At 45.0% G+C, this 26,261-nt stretch overlaps 1 protein-coding gene across 1 annotated transcript in view; it reads left to right on the forward strand.

The window, feature by feature from the left end:
- The window catches only part of PHB2 (prohibitin 2), a 303,055-nt gene that overhangs the window by 262,052 nt on the left and 14,742 nt on the right, over positions 1-26,261 (forward strand). The window contains exons 9-10 of the mRNA XM_044079628.1: positions 19,330-19,406; positions 20,237-20,242. Of these exons, the coding sequence (XP_043935563.1) occupies positions 19,330-19,406; positions 20,237-20,242 (83 nt within the window). The remainder of the gene's footprint in view (positions 1-19,329; positions 19,407-20,236; positions 20,243-26,261) is intronic.

The following is a 26,261-nucleotide window of genomic DNA, read 5'->3' on the forward strand; positions in this document are numbered from 1 at the left end:
ATCGTGCTATACTGCTGCAGTCATCACACTTGGGTTATCCTGTCGTCAGGCGGTCCCGCAGTCGGCCGAATCCCAAAGTCTTGGTCCGGCGTCGGTTGTCGTCGCCTCTTCCCTGACGTCAGTGTGACAGGGGTATAAAAGGGACAGCCGACGCCATTTTCTTCAGTCTTTCTTGCCGCGCGGTGCCTGAAGCAGAAGCATTTCGCAAGTGCCGGTCGGCCAGCTCCTGAAACTTTCGAATCGAGTTTCAGCCTGAAGTCTTCTCTAAAGCTAAGTACCCCATTGGGGAAACTTTTCTTGCCTCAGACCGATGTCAGACAAAGTTAGTAATTGTATTTCTTGTGGAAAGCAAATACCTCATAAGGATTACATTCTTATTGTATTCCTTGCCTAGGCCCAGACCACGACGTCTCTGGTTGTCGGTTTTGTGCTAGGTTCAACAAACGTACAATAAAGCGTTGGGCAGAATTTGCCCAGCATTATTTTGGCAGAAAATTTAACTATAGCATGCCATCGGAGCAATCGACATCAGCAATGATTAAAAAACGCAAAGATAAGGACCGGCAGCCAAGACCAGATACCGAGGCCTCAGCAAGGCCTGATGCCAGTTCTCCGGTTTTCAGCGAGGCGCCTTCGCAGCCCCTGACTACCGCTGATTCTGAATTTCTGACTGCATCCCAAACCGAAACCGTTGGGCCTCAGGATCCGGTTCCACCTCACTCCTCTGACGCCAGCCCCGACGGGGATCCGGAAACTTTTAGACCTTCGGTCTCAGAGGGTGTTTTCAAACAGACAATTGCCTCTGCCAAGCCTTATGCTAAGCTCAAAGCCCCCTTGAAAGTTAGAAAACCGGGGCCACACACCCCCCACAGGCCCCTATGCCTAAAAAACAGATGCTTAAGATGGCCGAGGATTTAATTACCCTTATCAGGGGATCCCAACCCCCTCCTGACAAAAGGCCGAGACTGGAGGAAGATTATCCTTCCTCTGACCAAACATCCATTTCCTCAGGCAATTCTGACAACCAGGATTACTCCTTCCCTTCTTATGAAGACTCAGATGCTGAAGAGTCCATTCCCTCTGTCTCCCCCCCTGAAGACTACTCTTTTGGGGAAACTTTACACACCATGAGGGAACACTTCCACTGGGAAGGCCAAGATTACTCTGACTCCAAGAAAAGACTCCGTGAGTTTCTTCTTCTTCCACAGCATAGACCCCTGGCAATTCCTCCAGTTTTAGACATTTTGGATGATGTTTTCTCTGAATCCAGTTTAAACCCAGATTCCTTGCCTCCAGCTCCAGCTAAACCAGACACATACTACCAAGTTCCTGATATATAAGTTTGTATACAAAAGCCCTAATGCAGACCCCGAGACCATTTCCCAGGGTCCCAAAGGGGTTAAGGCCTCTACTGCTAAGAATCCACTCCCTTCTGAAAGAGATTCCAGAGCATTAGAAAGATGGGGAAAGAAAGTGTATACTTCTGCCACTTTGGCCATGAGGGCATTAAACTGCCAATTCCACATGCTAAAATACCAACAGTATTTGATTACACAGTTAAAGCAGAAGCTGATCCCTCAGACAGATCAACTAGATTTGAAAGAGATACAGGATTTGCTGCATGCAGCAGAACAAGTGGGAAAACATACCTTACAGTGTGGTTTTGATTCATTGGAAGCCTCATGTAGAGCAGCTGTCACAGGGTCTGTCATACGTAGGCATGCTTGGCTTAAAGAACAAGCCTTACCAGAACATGTCAAAGCAAGGTTATTGGATGCCCCATTGCAGAAATATGTATTATTTGGTGTCAAAGCAGAGGAAGTTTTGAAGAAAATGGAAGAAAATGCAAAATCTATGCAAACAGTTAAAGATTTTCTGCAGGTACAACCTCCTCATTTCTGCAGAAACTGGCCATCAAAAAACTGGTCCTTTCCTGCATCAGACAGACCCCAAAGAGGTAGGTACAGGCACCCAAGGGGCAGAGGCCAGCCACAAGGTTCTTTCAGGCCTAGACAATGGCATACAGCAACTCAAAGAGGTGGAGACGAAAGATCTCAACCTTTCAGGAAACAAACACAATGACTTCCCTCTTCGCCTGCCAAGCAAAATTGCCCTGGCAGCACCTTTGGGAGGGAAACTGGCTCTATTTCCACAAAATTGGCGCATCATAACAAAGGACAAATGGATTCTGGATATTATTACCCGAGGCTACAGATTTCATTTCCACACTTTACCTCGGATGAGAGGCATGCCAAATCTGCCTCCAAACCAATTGGCAGAGGCTCAAGTGCAAATTTCAGCTCTCATGGATATGAAAGCAATTCAAAAGGTACCTACAAAAGAGCAAGGTCAAGGTTTTACTCTGTTTCTAGTCCCAAGAAAGGACAAAGCCTGGAGGCCCATCTTAGACCTCTCAATTCTGAACACATACCTGGAGGTACCCAAATTCAAAATGCTCACTCTACAGCAGCTCCTTCCCATGCTGGGCAAGGAGTCTTGGCTGGTAACGTTGGACCTCAGAGGCATACCTGCATGTCCCTATCAGACAAGATTGCAGAATATACCTCGGATTTTTGGCAGGTACAACGTATTATCAATTCTCTGCACTGCCTTTTGGCTTATCTACTGCACCCAGAGTATTTACGAAATGCCTGGCATCAGTAATTGCATATTGCAGACAACGAGGAATACAAATTTACCCATATCTGGACGACTGCCTAATCCAAGCGGACAGCAAGGACATTCTATTACAGCATCTGGCTTTTGTAACACAGCTGCTCAGTTGCCTAGGGTACACAGTAAACAAAAAGAAGTCAAAACTAATACCCTCGCAACAAATAGGCTCAAATGGCTTACCTCACGCCAGATGAACAAAAGCAATTGACTCAATACTTCAAAAAGATAGCAACTTTTACCCAGCTCACTGCAAGGAAAATCCTGCAGGCATTGGGGTTCATGGCATCATGCATTCAACTAATCCCATATGCAAAGCTGCATATGAGAAAATTACAATGGTACCTGAAGAGTGTATGGTCTCAACACAGGCACAGCCTCGAAACAAATATACCTATCATTCCCTGCCTTCAAAAAGAGTTCCTATGGTGGGCTCAAGCATGTCAAACAAACAAGGGTCTTCCTTTCGTCTTACCTCCAGCAAACCAAACTATGACAACAGATTCTTCAGACTACGCCTGGTGAGCACACATGGCAGGACAGTGCATACAGGGCAAATGGTCTGCAAAACAAATGCATCTTCACATCAACCAAAAGGAGATGCTAGCTGTGCAAAATGCCCCGACAGCCTTCAAGGACCTCTTGCATCCAGGACAACTACTAATAAGGACAGACAACACCACAGTTATGTGGTACATAAACAAACCGGGAGGAACACACTCCTACCCTTTATGCAGACAGGCTATGACCTTATGGAACACAGTTTTGACCTACCAAGTACAACTACAAGCACAATTCCTGCCAGGAAAGGAAAACATTTTGGCAGACGAATTAAGCAGAAACATGGCAGACCCCCACGAGTGGAGACTACACCCACAAGTATTTTCAATGATAACTCAAAGGTGGGGACGCCCAGACATAGATCTGTTTGCATCCCCCAACGAATGCCAATTACAAAAATTCTGCACAAGGACTTATCACTCCCTAGCCTGGAAAGTGGACGCTCTGTCATTCAGTTGGACAACACTGACAGTCTATGCCTTCCCTCTACTACCTCTATTGCCCAAGGTATTATTGAAGGTCAGATCAGAGAGACCACAAATGATCCTCATTGCTCCGGACTGGCCACGCCAGAAATGGTACCCATTGCTAAGGAACTTGACTCACAGCCCTCCATGGATCTTGCCTCAATTCCCACATTAAACCCGTCACAGCCACATCAAAACTTTAAATTTAGCTGCATGGAGAATTCCTTAAATTATCAATCAACACTTCTCTCAAAGGACGTCCTGAATGTAATTATGGAGGCCAGGAGGCCCAGCACCAGGAAGTCGTACTCAGACAAATGGAAAAGATTTTGTGCATGGCACCAGGCTAAAGGTCAAAATCCTTGGATTCCAAACATTCCTCACATACTGCAATACCTAACTGAGATGCTACACAAAGGCCTTTCCTTCTCCATTAAGATCCATACTTCAGCCATTTCAGCTCAATATAATATGGATCCCCCAATTTTCTCACACCCTTTACTTAGACAGTTTCTCAGAGGGGCTAAAAATATAAGACCCCTCAGAAAACCACCAACACCAACTTGGGACCTGAACTTCGTTTTAGAAAAGTTAACACTACCTCCTTTCGAACCAGCATTCTCAGCAGAACTACAATACTTGTCTTGGAAAACAGCCTTGTTACTGGCTATTACCTCAGCACGCAGGGTCTCAGAACTACAAGCACTTATGGCAGTGGAACCTTTCATCATTTTCCATCAGGACAGAGTCTCTTTATGAAGTAACCCTACCTTTATGCCCAAGGTAGTATCCAGTGTGGCTTTGAATCAGACCATTCATTTACCCACCTTTTATCCTAACCCACAGAATAAAGGAGAAAGGCTCCTTCACTCTTTGGACATTCACAGACAGCTACGTTACTATTTAGATAAGACAAAGAACTTCAGAAAAACTGACCAACTCCTTGTATCATATGCTGCAGGTTCACAAGGATAGGCTATTTCAAAACAGATCATCTCCAAATGGATAGCACATTGTATCTGCTTTTGCTTCTCGCACCATGGGAAGGCAGTGCCTGTCAATATTGGATCCCATTCTACCAGGGCTGCTGCAACCTCAGCAGCCTTTCTCAGAGGGGTTCCAACCAAAGACATTCTGGAGGCAGCTACTTGGAGTTCAGTGCACACCTTTACCAAGCACTAGCACCTTCCATTATACTCAAAAACCAGGGCTGGTTTTGCCACTGCAGTTCTGCAGGGCATCCTAGCATCATCTAACCCAGTTTAGTACCAGCCACCCTTCCATAGCTTTGTGATTCTACCCAAGTGTGATGACTGCAGCAGTATAGCACGATGAACATAGTACAGTTTTGTACCTACCATAAATGTAGATGTTCGAGTGGTTATACTGCTGCAGTCCAGGTTACCCTCCCTCCATCCCCTCCACATACCAGGGTGTTAGTTACAACTCCATGTACTTCAATCTATTGGATGCATGTCTATATGGTGTATTTGCTAACAGCTAGTACTATTGCTTATCTACTAAGGTATTGTGGCATAGCTATTGTATTGCCTTCCTACTTAGGGGCACCTGACATCTGGGGCAAGAAAAACTGAAGAAAATGGCGTCGGCTGTCCCTTTTATACCCCTGTCGCACTGACGTCAGGGAAGAGGCGATGACAACCGATGGCGGACCAAGACTTTGGGATTCGGACGACTGCGGGACCGCCTGACGACAGGATAACCCAAGTGTGATGACCGCAGCAGTATAACCACTCTAACATCTACATTTATGGTAGGTACAAAACTGTACTTTGTCCTGTTTGCACACTCCCATCTTGGCTAGGCAAGACGTCTGCATGTGGGAGATGTTAGAATGTTCCCAGTATAACGCCCATGTTATTAATTTTCGTGCTGCAGTGCGGTTCTCAACAGCTTTGTGCAGAGTCATTACTATAGCAGTTCAGCCTGTTCCACCGATATGGCAGAGAAGTACCTCCTCAGGGAATCCTTTCTTCTATTAGAAATTGATTCTTTAGATTTAAATGGCTACTGTATGTTTAGGGTATGTTCACCCAAAAAAGCTGTATGTGCTTGAGATAAACAGATGCATCAAAAGATGACCATATTTATTGTGGGTGCTGCTTGGGCCCAGAACATGACATCAACTTTTTGTGGTATTTATGTTGGTTTCATCAGAAGGTCTGTTGCATCAAAGGAGCATCCTCTCTAGACAGGAAGGGGCTCTGAGGTCTAGTTCTCTGTTACAGCAACAGACAGTAGTTTTCTTTCCAGTAAGGCATCACTGTAAGTAGTGGTGTTGGAACACAGTGTTTGAGTGGGAGCTCTCAGCCTGTCATTGTGCTGCTGCTATGGGTAGCCTGGATAGCCTTCCTTCTGTGAGGGAGCTGTAACCCTGTCATTGTCCTTTCCCACAGGAGCTGTAGAGCTCTCAGCCTGTCATTGTCATTTTCCTCAGGATCTGCTGCAGGTAACCTGGTTACCCTGCCCTCTGTGAGGGAGCTCTCAGCCTGTCCCATTCCTTTTCATCAGGAATGTTCCCATAAGTGCGAGGGTAGGAACTGTGATGGGTCCTGTCACACCACATTCACACTAGCTTGCAATGTAAAGAATGATGCAGGAGCTGTCGGGACATCTCATCTGGAGCAGTAATATTGCTCTTTTCAAGGGCGTCAAAGTAGTTGTTTAGCAACATGATCAGTGTGCAGGTTGTACATTCTCCCAGATACAGCCAGTGAGAGGTTTTGCTGGTCTGCTGCTTAAGGTGACCCTTCACAACCTCTGAGCAGAGCCCCCCCCCCAAGATAAACTTCATTAGATTGCAGAATGGTACAGGGTTTTGTCACATCACCGTTTAAACAAATCTTAAAAAACAGTTAAAAAGTATTTTTTTTTCCTTATTTCTTTAACTTGATGGGTATGGTATTGATCATAGTGTTTCACTGTTGCGGTCATTACATTTGGGTTATCTGCAGGCAGGTTGCCCTCAGTCGGCCTGATTAACAAAGTCTTGGGTCCTGCGTCGGTTGCTGTCCCTTCTTCCATGACGTCAGGTCGTCAGGGGTATAAAACATGCAGCCGATGCCATTACATCAGTCTTTATTGCCGTGCGGTGCCCGAAGCAGAAGCATTTGGCAAGTGCCGGTCGGCCGACTCCTGAAATTTTCGTTTTTGAGTTTTAGAACCGAAGTCTTCAACTTAAAGCTAATTACCCCGTTGGGGAAACTCTTTCTTGCTCCTTACCGATGTCAGTAAAAGTTAATAATTGCATTACTTGTGGAAAGCAAATACCTCAAAGATTTTCATTTGTACTGTATTCCTTGCCTGGGCCCTGACCACTACGTACCTTGCTGTCGGTTTTGTGCTTTATTTAATCAGTGCACTATCCGTCGTCTGTACATTTTTGCCTCTAGATATTTCGGTTCTCTGTTTAGTTATCCAGAAATGATGTCTGTTAGCCATCAGACTACCGGAATTCCGAAAAAACGCAAAGAAAAAGACAGGCTGTCGAGGTCCAAAACTGCAGACGATGCTTCTCCTAAGCCAGTCGTCAGTTCACTGGTACTCAGTGAGGCGCTTTCGCAGCCCCTGATACCTGCTACTTCTGACTCGCAGGCCTCTACTGAGACCCATTCGGAACCGCTGTGCAGGCACCGGCTTCTGAGGGTGTATTCAGGCCTACAGACTTGCATATTAAGCAGACTCCACCTTCTATGTCTAAAAAAACGACTCCCAGGCCACATGTTCAGGCCCCCTATGTCTAAAAAAATTATCAAAATGGCCGAAGATCTTATTACTCTAATTAGGAATAGTCACCCCCCTTCTAAGAGGTTTAGGACTGAGCTGGACTATAAGTCTTCTGATCAGGACTTTGTTTCTTCTAATTCTTCCAATGACCTGGATTTGTCCATACCTACTTATGAAGATTCTGATGCAGAGGATTCCTTTTCCTCTGCCCCCACCCAAGGACTTTTCTTTTGGGGAAACTTTACATACCTTAAGGGAGCATTTCCACTGGGAAAGTCAAGAATTTTCTGAATCTAAAAAGAGGCTTTGGGATTTCCTTCTACCTCCGCATAGGCATTTGGGTATACTTCCTGTACTAGACATTGATGATGATGTGTTTTCGGAATCCAGAATGGCCCCTGACTCCCTTCCTCTGACTCCTAGTAAACCTGACAGATACTACAGGGTTCCTGAGTCCCACAAGTTCCTTTTCAAAAATCCTGTTGCTGATCCAGAAACCATTTCTCAGGGGCCCAAGGGCATTAAGGCTTCTACTGCTAAAAATCCTACCCCTTCTGATAGAGACTCCAGGGCGCTGGATAGATGGGGTAAAAAGGTTTATACTTCGGCAACCTTGGCAATCGGGGCTTTAAACTGCCAATTTCATATGCTAAAATATCAACAGCATATTGTGGGACTGCTTAAACAGAAAATGATGATTTCTGACTGTGTAGAAAATAAAAATTTACAGGATTTATTGCATTCTGCTGAACAAGTTGGAAAACATACTTTGCAATGTGGTTTTGATTCTTTAGAGGCCTCTTGCAGGGCTGCTGTTACTGGGTCTGTGCTTAGAAGGCATGCTTGGCTTAAGGAGCAACCTCTGCCTGATCGTGTTAAAGCAAAATTGTTGGATGCTCCTTTACCGCAGGACTGCCTGTTTGGCAGTAAAGCTGAAGAAGTTATATGGAAGATAAAGCTAAATCTATGCAAACTGTAAAAGATTTCTTACATGTACAACCTCCCAAGATTTAGTAGGCACTGGCCTACTAAGAACTGCTCCTTTCCAGCTCCTTCCAGATTTATTCAAGCCAAACCCAGACACACCAAAAGCACCAGGTTTCAGTCCCAAGGGACTCTCAGAACTGAGCAATGGGGGGCCTCCACTTCCAAATCTGGAAATAACAAGACACCCCCCTATGGTAACAGTCTCGATGACTTCCCTTTAAAATTACCAAGCATTTACCTTTTAGCCGCCCCTTTGGGGGGAAAGATTGCTCTTCGTGCAAAAAACTGGGAACTCATAACCCAGGACAAATGGGTTTTAAATATAGAGTCCCAGGGATACAGATTTCATTTCCACACGTTGCCAACACCAAACGGGTGGCCAGACCTGCCCCCAAATCAGTGGGCAGAGGCTCAGAAATAAGTACTTTTCCCCCCTAAACATGGGGGCCTATTCAACCGGTACCAGAAGAGGAAAAGGGACAAGGTTTCTATTCCAGGCTTTTCCTGGTACCCAGAAAAGACCAATCATGGCATCCAGTTCTGGACCAGTCTACTCTAAACTCCTTCTGGACATTCCAAAATTCAAGATGCTGACTCTTCACCAGTTACGTCCTGTGCTAGGCAAAGATGCCTGGTTGGCAACTCTAGATTTAAAAGAAGCTTACTTGCATATCCCAGTCAGAGAATCTTGCAGAAGATACCTGCGCTTCAAAGCAGGCTACTTGCATTATCAGTTCTCTGCACTGCCCTTTGACTTGTCTACTGCACCCAGGGTATTCATAAAGTGCCTGGCTCCAGTAATTGCATTTTGCAGGCAAAGAAATATTCAAATATATCCATACCTGGACATTGTCTAATTCAGGCAGAAAACCAGGCCATATTTATAAATCATCCGGCGTTTGTGAAAAGGGTTCTAACTTGTCTAGGGTACACCATAAACGAAAAGAAATCACAACTGGTACCCTCTCAATGGATTGCATTCCTGGGTGCAGGCCTGAATACAACTGCCCAGATGGCTTTCCTCACGCCAGAAAAGCAAATTCATTTGGTAACTTACTTCAAACAAGTGGCCACAAAAACCCTGCTGTCTGCAAGACAAATACTGCAAGCCTTGGGGGTTCATGGCCTCCTGCATTCTTCTAATTCCATATGCAAGACTGCATATGAGGAAACTTCAGTGGTACTTAAAAAGTCTCTGGAGTCAACATTGTCACAGCCTGGAAACAATGATTCCTATCATACCTTGCCTACGCCTGGAGTTCCTATGATGGGCAGAGGCCTGCCACCAAAACAAGGGACTGCCATTCACACTACCCCCTGCCGCTCAAACCCTAACTACAGACGCATCAGACTATGCATGGGGGGCACTCACCTGGCAGGGAAGTGCATTCAGGGCAAATGGAACCCAAATCAAATGCACGTGCATATCAATCAAAAAGAAATGTTAGCTGTACAGAATGCTCCGACAGCCTTCAAGAACTACATATCAATCAAAAAGAAATGTTAGCTGTACAGAATGCTCTGACAGCCTTCAAGGACTACGTATCAATCAAAAAGAAATGTTAGCTGTACAGAATGCTCTGACAGCCTTCAAGGACTACGTATCAATCAAAAAGAAATGTTAGCTGTACAGAATGCTCCGACAGCCTTCAAGAACTACGTATCAATCAAAAAGAAATGTTAGCTGTACAGAATGCTCCGACAGCCTTCAAGAACTACGTATCAATCAAAAAGAAATGTTAGCTGTACAGAATGCTCCGACAGCCTTCAAGGACTACGTATCAATCAAAAAGAAATGTTAGCTGTACAGAATGCTCCGACAGCCTTCAAGAACTACGATCAATCAAAAGAAATGTTAGCTGTACAGAATGCTCAGACAGCCTTCAAGAACTACGATCAATCAAAAGAAATGTTAGCTGTACAGAATGCTCCGACAGCCTTCAAGAACTACGTATCAATCAAAAAGAAATGTTAGCTGTACAGAATGCTCAGACAGCCTTCAAGAACTACGATCAATCAAAAGAAATGTTAGCTGTACAGAATGCTCTGACAGCCTTCAAGAACTACGATCAATCAAAAGAAATGTTAGCTGTACAGAATGCTCCGACAGCCTTCAAGAACTACGATCAATCAAAAGAAATGTTAGCTGTACAGAATGCTCTGACAGCCTTCAAGAACATTATCAATCAAAAGAAATGTTAGCTGTACAGAATGCCCTGACAGCCTTCAAGAACTACGTATCAATCAAAAGAAATGTTAGCTGTACAGAATGCTCTGACAGCCTTCAAGAACTACGTATCAATCAAAAAGAAATGTTAGCTGTACAGAATGCTCTGACAGCCTTCAAGAACTACGTATCAATCAAAAAGAAATGTTAGCTGTACAGAATGCTCTGACAGCCTTCAAGAACTACGTATCAATCAAAAAGAAATGTTAGCTGTACAGAATGCTCTGACAGCCTTCAAGAACTACGTTCATCCAGGACAGCTAATGGTAAAGACGGACAACACCACGGTTATGTGGTATATAAACAAGCAGGGGGGTACACATTCCTATCACCTCTGCAGACTATGCAGACTAGCCATGGCTTTGTGGAACACGGTCTTGAGCTACCAAGTGCAACTACAAGCTCAATTCCTGCCAGGAAAACTGAATACACTGGCAGACCGACTAAAAACTGGAACCACATATTTTTAAGATGTTGATAAGCAAATGGGGAAGCCCAGACATAGATCTATTTGCCTCCCCCCAGAACTACCAGTTGGACAAATTTTGCACAAGGACGCCTCACAAAAAAGCCTGGAAAGTGGATGCTCTGTCCTTCAGCTGGAAAAACCTATCATTCTACGCATTTCCCCCTCTGACTTTTAGCAGAACTTTGGAGAGCACAGGCAAACAGGGCAAACCAAAAATTATTTTGATTGCTCCAGACTGGCCACACCAACATTGGTACCCTATCTCCCAAATATCTCAGTGGCACCTGCCTCAGACACCTTCCTTACTGTCTCAGCAGGAGAACCAAATTCTGCACCTTCAGCTCCCAACATTGAACCTTGCAGCTTGGCTAATCATTTAAATTCACCCTTAGCATCCCTCAGCAAACCTGTGATGGATGTCATCTTGGAGGCGAGAAGACATAGTACTAGAAAATCTTATGCTGACAAATGGAAAAGATTCTGTGCCTGGAACCAATCTTTAGGGATGTGCACAGCAGTGCCCAATTTACCTCAGATTTTGTAATACTTAACTGAGATGCTTCACAAGTGCCTGTCTTTTTCCTCTATTAAAATCCACTTTTCAGCTATTTCAGCTCACTATAACACAGAACCACCCCTCTTTCTCATCCCCTGCTCAAACAGTATCTCAGAGGGGCAAAGAACTTGAGACCACCCAGGAGAAGCTCCTACCCCTGCCTGGGACCTTAACTTTGTTTTGGAAAAGCTCACTTTACCTCCTTTCGAGCCAGCTGCTACAGCAGACTTAAAATTTCTTTCTTGGAAAACAGCTTCCCTCTTAGCAATCACTTTGGCTAGAAGGATATCTGAATTACAGGCCCTTATGGCAGTGGAGCCTTTCGTCATCTTTCATGCGGACAGGGTATCTCTGAGGACCAATCCATCCTGCATGCCCAAGGTGGTTTCCAGTGTGGCTCTTAACCAGTCCATTCATTTGCCAACCTTCCATCCCAATCCGCAGAACACAGGAGAACGGATTCTGCATTCCTTGCACATGCGCAGATAACTTAGATTCTACTTGGACAGAACTAAATTTCGAAGAAAATCTGAACAATTGCTAGTGGCATTTGCTGCTGGGGCAGAGGGGAAGGCTATTTCAAAACAAACTATTTCAAAATGGATAAGCCATTGCATTCATTTCTGCTATAAACACCATGGAAAACCTATCCCCCAGGGGATCAGATCTCATTCCACAAGGGCTGCATCTACTTCTGCAGCCTTTCTCAGAGGTGTTCCTACCAGGGATATTCTAGAAGCTGCTACCTGGAGTTCTGTACATACCTTGACCAAGCATTATCACTTACCAATTTTCTCTAAATCCAAAGCTGGCTTTGCCACTGCTGCCTTGCAGGGCCTTATAGCTGGTCCTAATGCTGTATAAATCCATCCTCCCAACCATAGCTTTGGGAATCTACCCAAAAGTAATGACTGCATCAGTGAAACACGAAGAACATAGTACAGTTGTGTACACTTATTAAATGTAGATGTCGGAGTGTATTCACTGTTGCAGTCTTGGATGTTCTTCGTGTTTCACTGTTGCAGTCATAACTGTAGGGAGCTCCTGCCGGCAGGCAGCCCGAGGTCGGCCAGAATCCCAAAGTCTGGGTCCGGCGTCGGCTGTATAGGCTAGTACCCTGACGTCAGTACGCTTTGGTACATAGCCCTCAGCCGACGCCATCTTCCCCAGTCTTTCTTGCCGTGCGGTGGAAAGCAGCTCGCAAGTCGTTGGTTGGCGATTTATCGTACAGCGTTTTTGGTTGTTGTCGGTCCGAAGTTCTTACTTCTCTTCTCAAAGCTAAGTACCCCGTTGGGGAATCTTTTTCTTGTTCCTCCGATGTCAGAAAAAGTTAATAATTGTATAGCGTGTGGGAAACCAATATCTCATAAAGATTTCCACTCTTACTGTCTACCTTGCTTAGGCCCTGACCACGACGTTTCTTGTTGTCGGTTCTGTGCCAGGTTCAGCTCTCGTACTATCAAGCGCAGGTACGATTGGGCTTTAAATTATTTTGGCAGACGCTTCAATTATAGAATGTCGTCGGACACTACCGGAGTCCAAAAGAAGCGCAAAGACAAAGACAGGCCGCCGAGGTCCAAACAGGACTCGTTGCAGCTGGAGCCAGCGTCCGGTTCGGCTGTCGTCAGTGAGGCGCTTTTGCAGCCCCTGTCGTCCGCCACTTCTGAACCGATGGCCGATACGGACTCCCATGGGGAGCCATCAAGGCCCACTATTTTAACTGCTGCAGGACCTTCGGACGTCGCTCCTTCAGATGGGTCCGAACCGCTGTGCAGGTACCGGCTTCTGAGGGGTTTTCAGGCCTACTCACATTACTATTTCAAAGGCAAAGACAAAGACTCCTGTTAAGTCTAAAGTTCCAGCTCAAGCTGCTTCTGAATCCACTCCCAAGACACAAAAGCAATTATTGAGGATGGCTGAAGATTTGCTTACAATGATTAGGGGTTCTCACCCCCCTCCTGAGAAAAGGCCTCGACAGGATGTTACTCTGGATTCCTCTGACCAGGCTTCTGTATCTTCTGTTTCTTCCTCGGATCAGGACTATTCCTTTCCCCCTTATGAGGATTCGGATGCTGAGGACTCTTTACCCTCGGCCTCTCCGCCTGAGGATTTTTCTTTTGGGGAAACCCTGCATGAGATGAGGGAACATTTTCATTGGGAAGGACAGGAATATTCTGCTTCCAAGAAGAGGCTTAGAGAATTTCTTCTTCCTCAGCCTAGGCCTTTAGCTATCCCTCCTGTTTTGGACATTGTAGATGATGCTTTTTCTGAGGCTAATTTGAATCCTGATTCCATGCCTCCTGCTCCTTCTAAGCCTGATAGATTTTATAGGGTTCCTGACTCTCATTTATTTTTATTTAAAAACCCTTCTGCGGATCCTGAAACTATTTCTCAGGGCTCTAAGGCTGCTAAGGTTGCTACTTCTAAAAATCCTATTCCCTCTGAGAAGGATTCTCGTGCTTTAGACAGGTGGGGAAAAAGGTATATACTTCTGCTACCCTGTCTGTAAGGGCTTTAAATTGCCAGTTTCATATGTTTAAATATCAGCAATTTCTTTTGTCTGTTTTAAAGCAAAAGCTTGCTTCCCTTCCTGCTTGTGCAGAGGATAAGGAACTTCAGGATGTTTTGCATGCTACTGAACAGGTTAACAAGCATAGCTTACATTGTGGTTTTGATGCTTTGGATGCTTCTTGCAGGGCTGCTGCCTCTGGTACTGTTATTAGGAGACATGCCTGGCTTCGTGAACAAAGTTTGCCTGAACAGGTTAAGGCTAAGTTATTAGATGCCCCTGTTCAACAAGATGTGCTTTTGGATCTAAGGCTGAGGAAGTTATTAAAAGATGGAGGAAAAGGCAAAGTCTATGCAGACTGTAAAAGATTTCTTGCAAGTTCAGCCTCCTAGATTTTCCAGGAATTGGCCCTCTAAAATTGGTCCTTTCCCACGTCTGACAGGCCTCAAAGGGGAAGATATAGGCTCCAGAGGTCGTGGTCAAGGCCAGGCCTCTTACAGATCTAGACAATGGACTGCTTCTTCACCTAGAAGGGGAGAAGACAGATCCCAATCTCAAAGAAAGCAAACTCAATGACTCTCTCGGTTGGGCTTCAGGACCCTTCACCTGGACGCCCTCTCGGAGGAAAACTGTCTCTTTTTACAGAAATTGGACTCATATTACCCAGGACAGATGGGTATTGGGTGTGATTTTAAAGGTTACAAATTCCACTTTCACACTTTGCCAAGGACTCACGGTTGGCCAGATCTGCCAAAACTTCAATGGTCAGAGGCCTTAACTCAAGTGGATGCTCTTCTGGCCATGAGAGCCATAGAGCCTGTTCCACTCTCGGAAATGGGAAAAGGGTTTTATTCAAGACTGTTTCTGGTTCCCAGAAAACAAAACTCTTGGAGACCTATTCTGGACCTTTCTGTGTTAAACACCTTTTTGGAAATTCCAAAGTTCAAGATGCTTACTCTGCAACAGCTAATTCCAATGCTCTCTCAGGACGCCTGGATTGTGACATTGGAATTAAAGGAAGCCTATTTACATATTCCCATCAGACAAGAACGCAGGAAATTCCTCAGATTCAAGGCAGGTTCGAGGCACTTTCAATTCTCTGTTCTGCCCTTTGGTTTATCTACTGCGCCCAGAGTCTTCACCAAGTGCCTGGCACCAGTAGTGGCTTACTGCAGACTTCAGGTGATCCAGATTTACCCCTATTTGGACGACTGCCTTATTCAGGCAGACAGCAAAGATCTTCTGCTTCAACATCTGGACTTTGTTCAACGTCTTCTCCTCCTACTGGGATTCTCAGTGAACATAAAAAAGTCACATTTGATCCCTTCTCAACAAATGGTATTCTTGGGAGCCCTCTTAAATACAACCTTACAAAGGGCCTTCCTCACTCCAGAAAAACAAATTCAGCTGGCTTCTACTTTCAACACCTTGGCAACTCTATCTCAGCTCACTGCAAGGAAATTCCTGCAGGCTCTGGGCTACATGGCTTCCTGCATTCTGTTGATTCCAAACGCAAGGCTTCACATGAGAAAGCTTCAATGGTATCTGAAAAGTGTATGGTCACAGCATTACCACGATCTGGATATTCTGATTCCTCTGATCCCCTGCCTTCAGAAGGAGTTCCTCTGGTGGTCCAGGGCATGCACTTCAAACGAAGGAAAACCTTTTCGTCTTCCTCAACCTACTCAAATCCTAACCATGGACGCCTCGGATTATGCTTGGGGAGCACACTTTCTAGACAATTGCCAGCTGGGAACCTGGACAAAGGACCATCTTCACTGGCACATCAATCTGAAGGAAATGTTGGCAGTTCAAAACGCCCTTCTAGCCTTCAAGAATCTTCTACAACCAGGCCCTCTGCTAATTCAAGACAGACAACACCACGGTCATGTGGTACATCAACAAGCAGGGGGTTTCTCATTCGTACCCCCTTTGCAGACTAGCTATGGGTTTATGGGACACAGCTTTAAATTTGAATCTACATCTCCAGGCTCAATTCATTCCAGGGAAACAGAATCTCTTAGCAGACAGCCTGAGCAGAAACATTTCAGATCCTCACGAATGGATGCTAGACACCAACTTGTTCAACAGGATTACTGCAGTTTGGGGATGTCCCCAGATAGATCTGTTTGCATCCCATCTCAATCATCAGCTGCCTCGCTTTTGCACCAGGTCCTTCCACAAAGCAGCTTGGAGAGTGGATGCCCTGTCCTTCAGCTGGAGAAGCCTTTCAGCTTATGCCTTCCCTCCTCTTCCTCTACTACCTCGCGTATTACTGAAAATAAAACAGGACAAGCCCAAGGTCCTCATCTTGATTGCTCCAAATTGGCCTCGACAGTTTTGGTATCCAACTTTAAAGCTCCTGTTCTCGGACCTCCTTGGATTCTCCCACTGAACCCTTCGCTTCTGTCCCAGCATCAGGGTCAGTTACTACATTCCAATCTCAAGACCCTTTGCCTGGCAGCTTGGCTCTTCAAAGGAATTTGATTCCTTCTAGTCTTCCCAAACAAGTGTTGGATGTTTTTTTGGAAGCTAGGCGGCCTAGCACTAGGAAATCCTATGCCTCTAAATGGAAGAGGTTTTCTATTTGGATGCAGGACCGAGGTTCTGATCCTCAAGTACCTGATCTCTCTTCTATTTTGCTTTACCTTCGAACTTTTATCTAAAGGACTTTCCTTTTCTTCCATTAAGATTCATGCTTCTGCTATCTCTCATTTCAGTTCTGATCCTCCTGTTTTTCTCATCCTTTGGTGAAGCAGTTCTTGAGAGGGGCTAAAAATTTGCGGCCTCCAAGGACCCCTCCTGTCCCTGCCTGGGATCTTGATTATGTTTTAGAAAAACTTACTTTGCCTCCTTTTGAGCCTGCTGCATCTTCAGATATTAAGTTTCTATCCTGGAAGACTGTTCTTTTGTTAGCATTGACCTCTGCCAGAAGGATCTCAGAGTTGCAAGCTCTCATGGCTGTGGAACCATACCTTATTTTCCATCAGGACAGAGTATCCTTGAGGACCAATCCTACTTTCATGCCTAAAGTGATTTCGAAAGTGGCTTTAAATCAGACAATTCACCTTCCTACTTTCTTTCCAAATCCTCAAAACAAAGGGGAAAGGATTTTGCATTCATTAGATGTGCACAGGCAGTTACGATTTTACCTGGACAAGACTAAAGATTTCAGAAAGTCTAACCAATTGTTTGTTTCCTTTGCCTCCAGTTCTCTTGGAAAACCTATTTCTAAACAAACTATTTCCAAATGGATTGCTTATGGAATCAGATTTTGTTACACTCATCATGGGAAACAGTTTCCAGGTACCATTAGAAGTCACTCTACTAGAGCAGCTGCCACTTCTACAGCTTTCCTCAGAGGAGTCCCTACCAAGGATATCTTGAAGCTGCCACTTGGAGTTCTGTGCATACTTTTCCAAGCACTACAATCTCCCCTTGTTTTCTAAGTCCAGGGCAGGCTTTGCCTCTGCTGTCTTGCAGGGTATTCTTGCCTCCCTTCTTCTATCTAAAGCCTCCTCCCTTTTACACTGCTTTGGGATTCCACCCTACAGTTATGGCTGCAGCAGTGAAACACGAAGAACATAGTACACTTGTGTACACCTACCATAAATGTAGACGTTCGAGTGTCTTCACTGTTGCAGTCGGGTTTCCACCCTCCTATCCCCTGGTTTCCTTTTTTGTGGTGTATTTCTGTTTCCTTGTTGGATTCATTTTTGGTTTGTTGGGGACTTCTGACATCTAGGGCAAGAAAGGCTGGAGAAGATGGCGTCGGCTGAGGGCTATGTACCAAAGCGTACTGACGTCAGGGTACTGGCCTATACAGCCGACGCCGGACCCAGACTTTGGGATTCTGGCCGACCTCGGGCTGCCTGCCGGCAGGAGCACCCTACAGTTATGACTGCAACAGTGAAGACACTCTAACATCTACATTTATGGTAGGTGTACACAACTGTACTTTACCCTCCCTCCAGCCCCCTGTTTTTCTCTTACTATACCTCTACTTTCTTTTACTATGCTTAAAAGCCTTTTTGGTGTATTTGCTTTTGGTTGGAGATATATTTGTGTTTTTAATTTTATTTGCTCCCCATTTGGGGGGTACCTGACATCTGGGGCAAGAAAAACTGATGTAATGGCGTCGACTGTATGTTTTATACCCCTGACGTCATGTTAGAAGGAACATCAGCCGACGCAGGACCCAAGACTTTGTTAATCAGGCCAACTGAGGGCAATCTGCCAGCAGATTACCCAAATGTAATGACTGCAGCAGTGAATACACTCTAATATCTACATTTATGGTAAGTGTACACAACTGTACTTTGTGTGTTATCAAATTTCTTTGTTTTTCATAATTTCCAACGTTTGTCAGGGGTGTTGCAGGAACTTGAATGCAAGTAAAGCAGTAGCTGATAGGGACATAATCTGTCTAGTTTGCCTCTTATACCCAGTGCTGTAAGACTGCTGACCTGGAGCGGTCATGTACTTGGAACCTTGGTGTCGTTCAGCAGGCAGCTTGCGGTACCACTGGTAAGTGTGCTGTACGACATGCTGCTCTGAATGCTGCTGTTGAGAAGGTTCCATGAAATGCATTGTTAACTAGCATGATTGCACTGCACCATGACTGGAAATGTGATGTTATGGAGAAACTGAAGTATCGTGTTATGGATAATTGTGCTGTCAGTTATAGACTAACTGAAGCATCTTGTTGGGGTAAGTGTGCTGTGGGTATAGGTCGACTGAAGCACCATCTTGGGGTAAATGTGCTGTGGTTATGGACGAGTGAAGCACCATGTTGGGGTAAATGTGCTGTGATTACAGACTGAAGTACCTTGTTGGGGTAAATGTGCTGTGGGTTATAGGTCGACTGAAGCACTGTTGGGGTAAATGTGCTGTGGGTTATAGGTCGACTGAAGCACTGTTGGGGTAAATGTGCTGTGGGTTATAGGTTGACTGAAGCACTGTTGGGGTAAATGTGCTGTGGGTTATAGGTCGACTGAAGCACTGTTGGGGTAAATGTGCTGTGGGTTATAGGTCGACTGAAGCACTGTTGGGGTAAATGTGCTGTGGGTTATAGGTCGACTGAAGCTCCTTGTTAGGGCTGTGTTCTTATAAACGTACTTTTTTCATTTGTAGATTGCATCGTCTCAAAATCGTGTGTACCTTACAGCTGATAATCTGGTGCTCAACCTACAGGACTTGGGCTTCACGAGGTAAGTACATGTCCCAGGTAGGAATTAAACTGGTGAATCAAAGGCATTCTAAGAGTATTGCATTTCCTAAACAAGAATGTTGTAGCTGTGTCAAGGGCTTCACTGTGTGCATGTGCGCATGTGTGTCTCTCTCTTGTCTGTGCGCATGCCTACTTCTGGGACAGAAGTGTAACAAGTTGAGAATTTCCAGTTTTGTGTGCATTTTTTTTTTTTTTTTATATATATAACATTTTGGTACAGGGTTCTTTGCTATCACATGTCTATGCAGTTATTGCATGTGCCACATAGCTTATGTTCTTCAGCGTGTGCATCTCTCCTGTATGTAACAGGTTATCAGAAGGTTTCACAAAATGAGTATTTGTGTCTCGGGTGGGCATTGACTAACTTTGTCTGACTGCAAAATTATAAGTCAGATGTTACTGAAACATGGCAGAAACCACACACTGTCAACTATTTAAACATGATTATACCAGTAAAACAGCAGGTTGTATATACTTAGGGTGGATAAATCTGTATCGGCTCATCCAGAAACAACGCTGCAGTATTATTGGTGCTGAGACACTGGTAATATCAACCATTTTACATAATATACACCTGCACATAGGGTTTATGTATCATACTTTATTCCTGTGTTTCTGATGAGTACTGTGCATGACAGTATGCGATTCTGTTAATATTTTACCTAGAATTTCCAGGTAAAAATGTGCTGTTGACCTTTGGACATGCAGTATAAACTTTTTAAACTTTCACAGAGATCTATATTGTTTCTAATATATTTTTTTTCTCCACCCCATCCCCCCTTGTCTTTACTTCCTGATTTAATACCATAGGGGCAGGTAAGAGATTTTTTTTTTCTTTGTTTATATTACTGTATTAAGAAAGCACATTTATTTTACTTAGAAAGAACTTTGCACATTTTGTACAGTTTTATATGCAGACCTAAAACTGATCCTGGATGAGTACCAGGTTATAAACGTAATTCACTTTTAAGCACTTATTCCTTCAGATCCAAGTCAGTTGAATTTTTTATATTCTGTGTTTTGACTACTTTTGTCTCCAAGCAGAAACACCTGCATTTTGTTTGCCATCCTGCTGACTGATCTGTTTAGTTCCATGTTGGCACATACTTCCCTTGGGACTGTTGTGTACATCTCATTCCCATGTTTTCTCTGTTCAGTTGCACAGGAATTTGTAGACTGCTGTCACTCTCTGATCTGGTGTTTTGGAGAGCTTGCTGCCAAAGTAGATTAAGCTTTTGTATTTGAGACGTTATTTAATGTGAGCTCTGGAAAGGAGCATGCACCACTGCATTGTGTGTAGTGCGTGAGCATGCCACCACTGCATTGTGTGTAGTGCGTGAGCATGCCACCACTGCATTGTGTGTAGTGCGTGAGCATGCCACCACTGCATTGTGTGTAGTGCGTGAGCATGCCACCACTGCATTGCGAGTAGTGCGTGAGCATGCCACCACTGCATTGCGTGAGCATGCCACCACTGCATTGCGTGAGCATGCCACCACTGCATTGCATGTAGTGCGTGCCACCACTGCATTGCATGTAGTGCGTGAGCATGCCACCACTGCATTTTGAACGAGAATGATTCATGCATTGCCAGTTTATGCAGAATCTGTTTAAGATATTTGGAAGGAAGGAAAGGAGTACATGATGCCATGGTCTGCTGAAAGTAATACCTAGTATTTCTTTATGTACGTCACATACGTCTACCCCAGGAAATGGGCCAGTGTAATAATATGTACCATCTCATGGACGTTTAATATGTTTCTTGCCTAAGCTCAAACTCTGCTGAAATCAAAATTGTACATCTATATACACAGAAACTGGCAACATTCATTTACAGAGAAACATGCACAAATTTTATAAACCAATTTTTTTTCTTTTTAACAGATTTTTGTCACATGTTCTATACCCTGTATGAGTTATGGAGGTAACTAAAGATGTCCTAGTCTCATGTTGCAGTCTTCATTACAGTAGGTTGGTTGCTGCCTGCAGCGCCGCCATCCAGCCAGTATACCAAAGTCTTTGCTCCTGGAGGGTACGTGAGACGTCCCTTGTCAGGGCCATAAACCGACGTAGGGTATAAAAGTGACGTCTGCACGTACCCTGTTCAGAATTTTTCTGCTGCAGTGAACGTCTGACTCCTGTTTGCCAGTTCCAAAAGCAGATCGCGTTTTTCAGGCGACCAGTTAGTTACCGCTCCAGGCCAGACCGCTTCAGTCACCCAATACAGATAAGTGCGCTGTTGGGTTTTCCTTTGCCTTTTGAGTACTGTTAAGACATACATGTCAACTAGAAAGGGGAAGTGTTCTTGTGGGAAACAAATTCCTCAAGAATACGCACGAAAGTGCATATTTTGCTTAGGTGATGCCCACGACCATACTGCCCCATTTGCAAATCTTTCGTCCCAAAAACACTTTGCAGCCATCTTGCCAAAATAAAACTGTATTTGCAAAATCGGAGATTATGACATCTTGCGCTCAGTATGGAAAGTGGCGTAGGCCCGTCCGACAAGAAGGCCAAGAAAATCAGGCTGGAATCGGCTGTGCCTAAGGTGTTTTAGCAGATTCTTGAGACTGATGAAAGCCCAGGATCTTCTCAGATCTCAGTTTCCAAACCAGGCCTGGGAACCTCAGTGGAAGTTGGGATGGCGGCAACTTTAGGTACGTCTGCTGAGATTAATTGGCCATCAGATCCTGATGACTGAGGGAAATCATGACTCATTCATTTGGAGGGCCCTGCTCCTACACTTGCACACAAGCAGAAGTCAGTTCCTATTCTTTCTGCACCAGCTGCCCCTTTGAAGAGAAAACAAAAAGTAAAGCATCCTGAGCCTCATCCGGTTCCTGGATGGGAAGTATTTTCACAAAGTCTCTTTTTAAGGCATTTCAGGCCTTGCAGACACAACAACTACCACCTGGCCCCTCTCCTCGACCCCCTTTAGAGGTATCAGAGGAAGACGACTACTCTTCAGAGGAATCTATTACTTATGAATCACAAATAGACTTCCCCAAGGATTTCATTACCCCATAGGAGGTGGACTCCATTACTCCCAAGTCCCTAGGGGAAGAAATTACCTTTGGGCAGACAATCTCCCTCAAGAGGGAACATTAAGTGGCAGGCATCAGAAATATCTGACACCAAGAGAAGGTACTTTGATGTACTACAAATGGAGCAACCATCTCCTTCTGCTGTGGCCCCCCTTGCTACCTGCTTTCCATGATGCATTCTTGGCTGCTTCTCAGTCCCCAGACTTGCAACCACCAGCCTCAAAATGCTGGACCATTTCTGTAAGGTTCCTCAGGAAACCCAGTTTCTTTTTAAAAATCTTCCAGCAGACCCAGCACTTATTGCAGTCTCTGCTGACAAAACATAAAGACAATTGCCTTCTGCTGCTCTACCCCACGGATAAAGACAGCAAATTCATGGACAGACTAGGGAAGAAAGTGTATACCTCCTCTACTCTGGGTATCGGAGCTCTCAACTACCAAACACATATAGCTAGGTATGTCTTGGATACCATCACCAAGGCTTCTACCCTCCTCTGAGGCTCCTGACTTTCCCATTAAAGCCCAAATCAACACCCTACTTTCCACAACATCCCAAGTGACTAGGCACTCCAAGTGCAGTTCTGATGATGTGGAAGCCTCATCTACATCTGCTGCATCAGGATCAGTTTTGAGGTGATATTCCTGGGTGAGACTATAACCTGTCCCTGTGGATATACAAACAAAGTTGCTTCATGCACCCCTGGACAATAAGGCACTGTTTGGCCCAGCCTCAGCAGAGCTTCTCAAATCCCTTCAAGAAAAGGGAAAAGAACTACAAAACCTAAAGCATGTACTGGTGTCCCGTATACCTGGATACCACAGGAACTACCTACAAAAACCTTCCTTTGTTAGAAGACAGTTCTTGCACCCAGCTCCTCAGTCAAAGGGACGTAGACAACCAAGAAAAAGCTCTACTCCCAGGTTTCCCACAAACACACCCTTTTGGAGTCAGTCTGACCAAACCAGACCACCTCCACTGTGACTTGCCACCCTTAAACCCAAACACCCCCCCTATCCTTTCATCTCACCCTCTCCCTACCCTCCTGGCGGATAATTAATCAGAACATTGGGTCCTCTCCATCATTCAGAGGGGATATTTCATGGCTTGGTGGATGTTAACCCCCTTCCAAGGCGTTTCTCAGCCACCTACAAACCAAGCCCACCTTTTCCCACCCATCATTCAACAACTTCTAGCTCAGGGCACCATAGAACAGGTATCCTACCCACAAAGAGACATAGGTTTCTACTCCAGAATGTTTCTGGTACCAAGGAAAGATGGCCCATGGAGGCCAATTCTAGACTTATCTTTCCTAAACCTCTTTCTCAAGGTACCCAACTTCAAAATGATTACCGTACCCTTGCTGTTACCACTCATACCCACACAGGCTTTCATGGTAGCCCTAGATTTGAAGGATGCCTACCTGCACTTTCCTATACATACAGGTTACAGGAAATGTGTTCGCTTTGCAATAGGCTCTTGCCATTTTCAATTCTCTGCCTTGCCCTTTGGACTCTCCACTGCTTCTTGAGTGTTCACAAAGTGTCTAGCACCCTTCATTGCTCACTGCAGGACACAAGGTATACAAATATACCCATATATAGATCGCCTGCTTATTCTTCATCAAGACCACCAACTCCTTCTACTCCACCTACAACAGGTAATTTCCACCCTAACTCAATTAGGGTTTACCATAAACCACGGAAGGTCTCACGTGACCTCCTCTCAAGACCTGGTTTTCTTTGGATGCAGGATCAGAACAGATGGAATGAAAGCCTTCATTCCAGGCCAAAGAATCCTACTTCAAAAAACTCCTCACCCACTCCTTGCCAGCTCGGGAATTCCTAAGAATGTTAGACCACATGCCAGAGGCAACATGGGTATAAGGGATGCCAAGACTCCACATGTGAAAAATCCAGTGGATCCTAAAAAAACTTATGGAGCCAACACTCTCAGCCCCTGGACTCACCCCTTCCCCTACTTCAGTGTCTGAAGTGGGAACTCCAATGGTGGGTATCAGCACTTTACATCAACTAAGGAACCCCCCCCTACAGGTTCTAGCTCCCATACAACCGGTCTGTACAGACGCTTCAGACTTGGGGTGGGGTGCAGTGCTAATAATAAACCAGTGTCGATTCTCTGTACAAGGCAGATGGTCCAACCTAAGAAATAAGGACATGTCAGTATCTCTGGGTTACATTCTCTGTCATTGACATGTCAGTATCTCTGGGTTACATTCTCTGTCATTGACATGTCAGTATCTCTGGGTTACATTCTCTGTCATTGACATGTCAGTATCTCTGGGTTACATTCTCTGTCATTGACATGTCAGTGTCAAGAAAATGAGGGCACTACTGCTACCCCTACCAACATTCAAATAGGCTCTCCAGCCAAGACCCTGAACATGAACGCAGACAAACACGACTGTCCTGTGCTACATAAACAAGCAGGGGTGAACAAAAGCCTCCCCTCAGTGCAGCCTTGCCAACCAGATCTGGAACCTAGCATCATCACTCCAGATTCACCTGATGGCCGTGTATATTCCCTGAACAGAGAATGTAACCCAGCATCATCCCTCCAGATTCACCTGATGGCCGTGTATATTCCCTGAACAGAGAATGTAACCCAGCATCATCCCTCCAGATTCACCCAGTAGCAGTGCATATTCCCTGAACAGAGAATGGTAACCCAGCATCATCACTCCAGATTCACCTGGTAGCTGTGTATATAAGTTCATAGGTAGGTACTAGGCTGTCTGCACAAAGGCATTTATAAGCCTAGCCAGAATGTGTTGGCTTTCGTCGCCCCTTTAGATTAGTTCCCTGTGCCTCTGTCCAGCAGAGCCAGTGAAGCGATCCCTGGGGTAAACTTTCCGTTTCCCATCAACTCGTCAAGGTTTCTTCTGAAGAGTGTTAGCGAGGAGCTCTGCCTAATGTAGATTGGGATCTTGTACCAAAGCATGGGAAGTCTCTGTGACAGGACTCTATCCCTCCATCACGTCCTATTTATTGTTGTGGTGAGGTTTAGATCCTAGAGCGTGTGGCTCGAGGGGATAAGCTTTTCTTTAGGTGGAGCATGTCTATCAGTTCTGGGTTGGACATGGCCTTGTATGTCAGGCAGAGATCACCTCTGAGTAGGCAGTATGCAACCGAGTACAGATGGAGTTTCTTCAGTCGAGTTGCATAGGGCATCTGTTTGAGGCCAGTGATCCTTTTGGTGAGGTACTTCTGTGGTCTTTGCAGCTGTTGTAGATGTCTTGTAAGATGCATCCGAAATGGGGCATTGTACTCTGATGGGTCTGATGAGCAATGAGTAGAAGGGCACAATGACCTCTTTTGATCTGGATGCGAACCCTTTTGTGATAAGGTGTAAAAGGATTTTCTAACCACTTTGGCAATGTGATTATCAAAGGAGAGTTTACTATCTACTTGGGTCCCCAGATCCCTTATTACGTCTTCCGTATTTGGGGGACTACCACCTATGTGGTAGTTTGTGGGTACTTTGTTTATTCCAAAGGGGATGACTATGCACTTTTTGGCAGTTAGCTTGAGGCCATGAATTTGACACCAGGTGTCCGTCTCAATGAGACCCTTTTGGAGGATGTCTGTCAGCCGGAGAGTCAATTATAGCCCCTAGTTTCCAGTCGTCTGCGAACTTGGTCAGCCATAATCCTCTTGTGCTTGCCTGTACCTCTGAGAAGTATATGCTGAACAGGAGGGGTCCTAGGACTGAGCCCTGGGGAACGCCACTTGTAACCAGTTTAGAGTCAGACCTAGCTCCTGCAACTCTTACC

This window comes from Protopterus annectens, chromosome 8.part0, assembly GCF_019279795.1.
Source record: "Protopterus annectens isolate FY-2018-M chromosome 8.part0, PAN1.0, whole genome shotgun sequence".
NCBI classification, from domain to species: domain Eukaryota; kingdom Metazoa; phylum Chordata; order Ceratodontiformes; family Protopteridae; genus Protopterus; species Protopterus annectens.